General features: G+C 39.1%; 1 protein-coding gene across 1 annotated transcript in view; it reads right to left on the bottom strand.

The window, feature by feature from the left end:
• The window catches only part of FHOD3 (formin homology 2 domain containing 3), a gene marked incomplete at its 5' end in the record, with an annotated part of 91,531 nt that extends 86,725 nt beyond the window's left edge, over positions 1–4,806 (bottom strand). Inside the window, 3 exons of the mRNA XM_010179486.1 lie at positions 1,133–1,210; positions 2,037–2,178; positions 4,722–4,806. Of these exons, the coding sequence (XP_010177788.1) occupies positions 1,133–1,210; positions 2,037–2,178; positions 4,722–4,806 (305 nt within the window). The remainder of the gene's footprint in view (positions 1–1,132; positions 1,211–2,036; positions 2,179–4,721) is intronic.
• Between the last annotated feature and the right edge of the window lie 5,065 nt (positions 4,807–9,871).

The raw sequence follows: 9,871 nt of genomic DNA, 5'->3' as shown, positions 1-9,871 counted from the left end.
ATTCCTGCCCTAGAAGAAAAGTAACTAGAAACTGTAGACTGGTGCAGGGCTGTGTATCCAGGCAGTGTGGGGCCTCCTTGCCTCACAGACCTGGCATGGGTCTTCTCTCCATCAGGGTCAGCTCAGAAAATGCTCTGGCTGTGCCCATGCTGAGCGAGCAATGAGAAAACTCTGTTGTCCTGAGAACAACTTGGAGCTCATTCGCTCTGTTCCTGACACTGACAGAAACCTCCATTTTCATTTCAGTCAACTGAAAGAAGACCATCTTATGGTTCTTATGAACCATCACATTTGCTTTTCTTCTCCTCTGACCCATGAAAAAGCTGTCACAGTGCAGTACCTTTTTTGAGACCGAGGATTTTCAAAAATTCCAAAGATAACTCTCATTAAAATGGAGAGAACACACCTTCTATGGACTCAGACCTACAAGTATTAACAAAATCAAATTCAGAGGGACTGGCCTGGACATGGTATCCCTGTACATCAAATTTAGAGGGAGACAGAGATGCTGGAAGAATAGCAAGGCAAATGCAGCACACCCGGGCTAAGTCTGTATCCTGATCGCAATGTTTTTCTTTCTAACCTGCCTCTGGTGGTGGCTACTACTTCCATTTTCCCTTGTCTCTTATACCAATGCAGACACAATGGCCTTCTCCCAGAAGCCTTCACTCTGAAGAAAGCCCAGCTATCCAGACTTTGACCTCTTTTATGAACACATTACTGCCCAAATCACACAAGGTTTGCCCTCTTTTTTCTCCAAATAAACCCAGCACAATCCTGCCGCAATCCTCCTCCACAGCACGCCCTTGATCCTATGTGGTAACTACAAGCATAAGGATGTAGTTTTGAGGAAAAAAATAAATCACTGCAGAAACACTAAATATTGCAGAAACAGGAGGTATTTAGGAATCTACTCTTTAAATATAACTCTAACAGCAGTAACAATAACAGAGCAAAAAATAAGTGTGACAGGTCTACAGGAAAATGGCACCTATGCAGGAAAATGTAAATTTAGAGGAATCCCAGTGTTAAAAGCAGCAGGTAAGGAAAGATGTGAACTAAATCCATCTTCAACAGCTACTTGGATTTACAGGCTTTTCAGCAAAATGAAAAAGCAACAAAAACCACCCACCTATTAGAAGAGAAAGATCGAAAGTTAAAAGGATCAAAGGAATCAAAATATTTGTTCACATGCAGAAATTCGGGACTGCTGGAGAAAGGAAGAAATAAATGTGCTCACAATATACATGTACATTTTTAGCACCTAAATTCAAAGAACACTGACCACTGGGAAGGACAGCTAAAAATCATCCACTTCTTTTCAAGGTGTTTCTCTAGCACTGTTTTTAGTGCTACCTATTTTACTTGAAAACAGACTGAGACAATTTTTCTTTTCTTTTAAATAGCTGGGATGGGGAAAATTAAAATAAAAATTAAAACCTAAGAGAAACGCATGAAGAGCAACTGAACTGACCAGATGTTGTGGAGGGAATCATGTCTATTCTGAGTGCTATACTCTCTTTATAGAGCTTGAACTACATTTATTACAAGCACGAGTTGAAATTGCATGCGACAGGGATATGCGCCATAATCTAACAACAAATTTGGGATTTGGCAGTTCTGTTTTTGAAGCCAGGATTTCACTCCTGAATTCCAAGTGCTGATCTGAACTCTCTTGGTTTTATAGCAGAAGAGCTCCATTAATTTTGATGAAATCATGCATGAAAAGGACATTGTTGAAAATGAGAGCAAAATGGTGCTCCTTTCTGTGATCTTCCAAATCACAGGTTATTTATCTAGTGCTGTATCAGGAGGCCAGGATACTTATTAACTATAGACCTTGAAGAGGAGTAAGATGAAATGAAGGCTACAAAAGAAAGGGGAGGATATCAATCAAATCAAAATACAGATTTACAGGACTAAACTTAATACAGTATGTTTTGGAAATAATCCAACACAGAGTGCATTATTACTACTATAAAACTATTGAAAGGTGTTACTAATTTGTCTAAAAATGTCAGCTGTATAAAATCTACCTGTTTTCCCTCATCACCTCTGCTTCCTTTTCTTTCATAGATGCTGGAGACTCTTCAAAGTCATATGAGAAGAGGTGAAAGGGAGTATGTGGTACATAAGGTAACTTCTCCACTGTTGGAGATGCCTTTGGAGTAATGGATGCTGATGAATTTTGGGAAGAGTTTAGCAATGCAGGTGAAGATGGCGATGAAAGGACAGAATTATGATGAGAGACAGATGAGTCAGGCACAGAGGAGGAGCTGCTAGAAGAGCTCTTAGCTACAGAGCAGGAGAGAGGCCTCTCAGCTGGAGAAATGGCACTGGAGGTGGCTGAAGAATCAGAACACCATGAAAGGTTTTCACTCACAGCCTCCTGCTCACCCGGGACACCACTGCAGGAGGAAAACATCGTGAGAAAGGGAAGGGAAGGAGAGAAAAACGGGGAAAAAAGAGATCAATAGATTGTATCACTCTGAGGGAAAAAAATAAGTCTAGAGTCAGACAAACAAAACTTCCCAAATTTAGACAATCATCACCTCTTTTTAAATAAAGTAAGAGAACTCACGTCTTTGTATCTCAGTGGGATTGTTTTTGGGGTTGGAAATACTGACGAATGGAAGTGACTCAGCTTAAAGGAAAGGAAGGGATTTAACCTGCAGGCTTCAGAACCAATTTTCATCAACCTTGTCACAACCATTTTCTGAACAATTTTCAAGTATTTCAAGTTAGATTGTAAGCACTGTCAGAGCAGTTCAAGGCAGTCTCAACATGCTGAATAACATGGTCCACAGAGTAGAGACGCTTCAAGATACAATCTGCATGACTGTCTCTTGAAGGGCAGATATCTGATTATCATCCTCCCTGGTGGTCTGATATTTTAACTAAAAACGCGCATTCACCAAAGATGAAGATAAAAAATAATCAATCAGCACTGTTTAGCCAAAATTAAAGCTTAGAATGATTTCAAAAGCAACGCCTTACCAGATCATTTGTCTAGATATGAAGGCACTAATTTGTGTCAGCATCCCATGTTGGTACTAGACAGAGACTTGCAGAGAACACACATCTGCTTTGCTCTAGTGAAGGCAAGTGTTGGTGAGTGACAGAAGCAGCGAGGCAGGTGAAAAGCCATGGGATCTGCACTCCAGGATATCTGCTTTCAGCAGTATCTCCAGCATAAACACTGTGCATGGGCTTTGGGCTGGATCACTCAGCAAGTGGCTGATATCACTCTCCTGAGACCACCTCTGCAATCCACATGCAGGCACGCAAAGCATGGCCCCTGTTCGAGGTGTGTGGGTTTGGCACAGAGTATGTACCAAAAACATAATACATGTTATATATGTTGGGATATTATGAAGTTAATCATTAGGTATATACCAGGTAATGGTGCTCACAGCAGAAGCACAGTGGGCAATCTGGAAACCTTCATCTATTGCACCAGCTGTGCATGACAGGAATCACTGAAGCCAGGCTCATTCTACCTGTCCTGACAGCATCTAACATGAACAGCCAGGGTACGGATCACTTTTGTTATGCTACAGTGACAGTGAAAGGAGCTGTTTAGAAAAGTCATGGGAATATCATCCAGCTATTGCAAAGTGACTACTATTTAAAAGGCTGATGACCTAAAAGCACATTGTGTCCTTTACATGGCACTTCTCTTCTTTTTTTTTTTAGCAGTATTTTAGTATACTCATGCAATTTACTTATAACTTGTGTCTTAGTTTTGACTTTTAAGAATTAGATTTGAGGAAATTATCACTTAATTTTGAAATTTCAGGCAGCCATTGGCAAGATTTGCAGACTGGAAGATATTAATAACAACAGTACAGTATTTTCTTTGGAATTCGCACATTAAACAGTTTCTTTTCTTCCTTCCATGCTGTATAGCGTCTGCATGAATGTGGTTTATTTAAAAAAAATCCCAATCTCTTTTGCCGAGCTGCAAAGCCAAACAATTTAACCTAAATCAAATGGCTGTCTGGAAGAAAGAACGTATTCTCTTTCTTCCAGTTTATTAGGATAAAGTTGCCAGATGCCAAACTCATATATCCTCAGAAAAAAGTGGAAAATTTTATATGAGAGTATTGTTTTGACAGGTGGTTTGTTTACATCCACATACACACAGATGGGCGTGTATGTATAATATGATATATACCCATCAGCTTTGTCTCTCAGTAGTTCTTTCCTATTAAAACATGAACAAAATTGATATAAATCATAGACAGCATTCAAAAAACGTCAATCTTCATAGTGACAGATACTGCTAATAAGGTTGTATCACAAAAATAGGGATGAAAACCTAAGAAACCAAGCAACATCCTCAGTGAAGCGCTGCAATGTTTCACCATGGCCTTAACTAAAAAGATAAACTTAAGCCATGCTTAGAAGTTATGCTTTCTGCTGAATCTTTTAAGATTTGTGAGCACTACTCATTTTGTACAAAGGCAGTGAGCGCAGACAGTTTTTAGTGCATTGAGCCTATATAATTAAGCGTGTTTCCATTAACACACACACACCCCCCCAAAAAAGCTTTTAAATGCAAAAAAGATTTCTTTGGGTGGTGGCTTTAACAGGTGCTCTAGAAATGCGAGTGAGAAGGTAGGTGCTGCTGTACTCTGTGCTGGTAAGCTCATGCCAGAGGCTGAGGAAAATGTGGAGGAATGACACTGAATCCCAGTACCTGGCTTTGACCTCCCTACTGGTCTCTTCCTCCCCCTCATCCTCAGTATTGGGCTCTGTGACTGGCTGTTCTTCTTCCTCCTCTTCATACTCTTCCTCCTCTCTGAGGTCAGACCAAGGAAAGAGGCATGCGGTGGGATGGAAAGACAGAAGGTGGAAGAGAAAACGACATGAGTCCCCAGAAAAAGAAATGCAATGAAGTTAGAAATGGAAGGAAAACATTGAGGGGAGGTTATGGCACTAGACAAACATCCACCTAAAACTTCCAGCTAAGTATATGTTGGCCCAAGGGTAGCTACCAATACAAAAATTTTATCCTCTCCCCTATTTACATTTTTACTATGATGCCATTGTGTTTTCTTGGTCTTGGCTTTCCATTTGTTGCTGCCCAACCTGCAGAGGCATTAATGGAAAACATTCATGACAATCGCAATGTTCAACTCACTGGTCATTAAGCTGTGACTGTGTGGCTTAAAGCACAGCACACGCTGTGCTGGCATGGGACAGCTGGCACTGGGCATCACACTTTCTAAATTGACACAAATAAAACATTCCTGTTAAAGCACCTGATAGCGCAACTGGAAAACAGAACAGGGTGAACTACTAAGTTAGAACAGAGAGACCAAATATGTTCAGGACTATTTGCAAATAGCAATATTTAGGTTATCGGATGCCAGTACATGAATTATTTCAGTAAAGAGCCATTAGTACAGTCAAAGCAGGCTTCAGTTCAGCGGTAATTCTGGCAGAGGAGAACTGCAAGTCATGCATAACGCCTCCATAACCTACAAGTTATAAGTATAAAAGAAAACCATATTAAACAAAACAAAAAGTCTACATTATCTGCCTCCTCTCCTTCCCATTTATGCCTTTTCCTCCCCAGATCAACAGACTTGTGGAAGACTTAGAAAGTATACTTTCTTTGGACTTCTTTTGCTTTTGCAGTTAATCCAGTTCTCAATTTGATTTAACAATGAATACCATTAGGTTATGTTCCATGCAAAAAGTAAAACATACAAATAGTAAGTTTGTAAGACACTCCTATTCCTTGCATTTTTCTGAAGCTGGTTTTCTCTTCTCTAATTCTGAAGGGATGCTCTATGCATTTTTTTCCCATTTAGAATTAGCTTCCATGTCCTAGGAACAATGAACATTTACAATGTGAGATCATGAACTCATGAAGTGCAACGCAAAGGGTCAATCCAAAATTTGTTGCATTTTTATGGAGTTAGTTATAGAATAATCAGGAAAATGGGAGCACCTGGAACTTTTTCAATACTCTTGCAAAAATCTGTGAAGTAGACACCTTCAAATACTCCTAAAGTATAATAGTGACATAACTATCTCAAGTTGTCATCTCTCCACCTCCATCCTTTCCACAAACACATACCTCCTCTACAAAGATATCTTTCCTATATATATATATTCTCTTGTAAAGCTAAGAACGTCAGACGGACGCTCAAACAGAGCAGCCGGTTTGCGAATTCATCTGGAGCCTTCAGGGTTATGTGTTCATTTTTGTGTGCAATGGAGAAGGGATGTGGAAAAGCTCACTTCCCCTCCTACATACACATGCAAATTTAGTGCTAATGCAATAGGAGAATTAAATTGAGAAAAATGATTCATAGGGAGATTTTCAATTAAACTGGGTTGCAGCATGTTTTTCAGTAGCACAGAGAAACCTATCCTATTCAACAAAAGACAAATATTAATCCTGCGGCAGGACAGAAGGGTTTCAGCTAATGCTGAAAGATCAGATACATTCAGCCAACTTTAAGGCTATTTCTGGGTTATTTCAGTTAGAAGTATTACCAGGTCAGAAGTATTTAAACAAAAGTTTTATAGCAGTGAGAACAAATTTCAAAACAATGACTGTGTTTATTTTCATCTTTAATACGGATTACTGCTACAGGATGACACCCTCACCAAACAAACAAACAAAATGGAAGGTTTTGAGGTATATCATCAGTTTGAGGTATATCATTAGTTTGAGGTATATTATCAGTTATGGCAACTAACAAGGACCTACTAGGGTACAGTTTTTGCTCAGTTGTTTCAACTAAAGTTCAACATGAAAGTATTTATAGCCCCTTAAAATATGTGCATGTTTAAAAAGACTACGAAAATGCAGTTTATGGACAGAGAACCACTGAGACATCAAAACATAATCTAGGCAAAGGCTTTAAAACTAATGGATTAACCTTTCTCCTTTTATAAATAAATTAAAAAATATAAATAAACCAGTTCCAATCAAACTTGTCCTGCTGGTATTAAATAGCTACTTTAACTTGTAGAGACACAAACACACACAGATTGATAAGGAAAATTACAATCAAGGGACTTATCTCCAAGTTTAGCTGAAGGCAGGGGCCAAGTCTGTAAGATGTTAGGCATCCGACCTAACACATATAACCTAGCCACAGCTAGATGGCTTTAAAACTAAGGCACTACTCTGAAGACAGAGACTTTCATTCCACAAGAACTCAGAAACACCATAAAATGCTCTCCATCTTAGTGGCCTCTAAAGCTGAAGAATATGTACAAGGTTATCTAGTCTCTGTCCTCTCCAGGCTCCCCCTAAACTCTTCCCTTCACGGAGTTTTGATGAATGAAGCTTGGAGAAGCTCAGGCTTTCGTTGTTCCAGCTTGTAGCCCACAAACACAAGTTTCTGACTCCCCCCACTCAAAAAATACCTGCAAAACCAGAGATACAGCTAATAAGAAAACCAAAGTCTGTGCTGATGTAAAAAAAAACCAAAACCAAAACCAAAAAACAAAAAACAAATCCCAAACCTAAAAACCAAATAAGCCAGAAAATAAGCATAAGTACAGAAACATATTCTGCTCTGCTTGGTACCAAAGAAAATTTTTAAAGTGTAAGATATGCTTTAAATCATTTTCATTCAGGAAGAATTTGACCACTAATACTTGAATGCAGAACAGTAGGAAAAAGGATGGTCTTGCCATAATTAGGCTACCAACATTTTTGTCTGCACATACAACGTGCATAAAAGTTAATTCACAAGATAACAGCACATTAAAATATCTCCCTTCTGGTCCATGATTCCAATTTGTGTATTTCTCATTTAACGTCCACTAAAGTCTCACTAAATATTTCCTTCTTAATTTTGTAATTTATTAGATAGCACTCTAAGTGTACTTCTGAGCCTCTGCGACCACCCACAGATTTATATAGAAATTCCCAAGAAATGTGAACACTGGACTTGAAGTGACCCAGAGAAGAAAGGACTGGGGAACTGTAAGACTATTGGTCTTTATTCCCACACTCTCTGAAAGTCACCCTATGTGCAGTTAATTACTGATGAGGAATGTTCTCTCTCTCTTTTTCTCCTTGTAACTAAATCAAGTGCTTTCCAGTTAAGCTTTTAAAAATTACTTCCATTTAAACTTTCACTGCCTTTCAGAAGAGCAGCTCCTGGCTAGGACTACAGGCCATATTCAGTGAAGAAAGACCATTAACCATTCCACAATATTATTCTAAATCAAAAACTACAGTTGATCTCAAATTTTTCTTTCAAGATTGTTCCACACCCCCCTTCAAACCTCTGACCTGCTTTAACTCTTGCACAGCACTTGGAAAGCTGCTTCTCCGAACCCCTCACAGGTGAGCAAATAGAAAATGAAAAATGTTCCATCACGGAGAGATCTTTATAAGTCACAGTGGATATAATTTTATTTTCTTTTGCAATTGCTTGTCATTGTCCTCAATTTATGAGTGAAATTCCACTTTCATAGGTTAGACAGCACAATTCATAGCCAAATTCCTAAGTCCTTGTAAAATAAACAAATGTTTTGGTACACTTCTGCTTCTTCTTCCTTTCTTTTGTCCTAGCTGCCAGAACAGATTTAACTAGTCTTTCACGTGAAAGCCAGAAGTGGTAATAATTTAAACTCATCATTCATTACTCTATATAAAGATATGATAACATACTTTCCTCCTCCATTAAAAACAAAACTAAATAAACCACTTATTAACCCCCCTGCCCATTTCCATTCCATTGCTACTTGTGATAGACCCCTGCAGTTGGTGATGTTATGTGAAGATGAATATACATTAAGTGATACGGGTAACAACTTACTTGCAAAGCCTCAAAATCTGGCTATCTGCACAGGAGGGAAACTAAGATGCATAATTGCAAAGGTCAAAAGGAAAATTATCCTGGTATTTTTGCCCTAAATAAAGCAAACTGTTCAGAAAAAAAAGGTGAGAAATTGACAAGTAACGTAAAGTAAGTGTGTTCTCCATACCTTCACATTATGCTGTTGTTTATCGTTAGGTCACTCTTACTTGTTTATACCTAGAATATTATCACTGACAACTTTTCACACCTAAATAAGACCTACATAATGCCTCCACACTTTTTTCATTGCTGCAGTTGGTTTATGTAGGACACATCAAAGCAGAGCAAGACAGCAGAGTCTTGCATAAGATACTGGCAAGGCTGCGCAAAGACTCGGGAGTCCCAGCTCTCTGATCATTGAACAGCATTGCTGCTTTTACATCTGCGCTAGCTGAAGTGCTAAAGGAACAAAATCATGACAAAGAGAGGCTTTAGAAGAAGGAAACACTGAAACATATACAGAAAGAGAAGAAACGGTGTTTTCAGAGCGTGGAGCTGCTCATTGTTTGTCACTTGAAGGTCACAGTTATTGCCCCCTACTTCAAAAGGAGCGATCTGGAAATGGCATCCTGCCAAACGGCTGGGTTTTTTCCCTCCAAATGTATCATATATGTAAACAACTTTTCTGGCCTCAGACGATCATGTTTACAAATACTGGGAACATACCAGGGAGGTGAATCCTCTAAGGCACATATAGGCCAGTGCATAAGACACTACCATGGGCCTCTAGAGAATTATACTCAAATCCTAGTTTGGCGTTATATTACCGCAGGTAGTTCACCAGAGCTAAATACACAGTGGAAAAAAACAAACCAAAACAAACCAAAAACCAAACAGCCTAGGCTAAATCATGCAGTTATAACCTCATTTAAGTCTCAGTGCTTTCCTCATTCCCACTACATTTCAAATAGGGAAAATCTATCACTGCTTTTACAGCAAAGTCCAGCGCTGTCAAGTGGACTCTGCATGTATACCAATTATAAAATATGTCCTTTCAGCAAGGAGAGGTGAAGAGGGCGGCCAGCAGA

This window comes from Mesitornis unicolor, unplaced genomic scaffold (assembly GCF_000695765.1).
Source record: "Mesitornis unicolor isolate BGI_N332 unplaced genomic scaffold, ASM69576v1 scaffold9202, whole genome shotgun sequence".
NCBI lineage: Eukaryota > Metazoa > Chordata > Aves > Mesitornithiformes > Mesitornithidae > Mesitornis > Mesitornis unicolor.
This window is presented reverse-complemented; position numbering and strand designations above follow the sequence as displayed.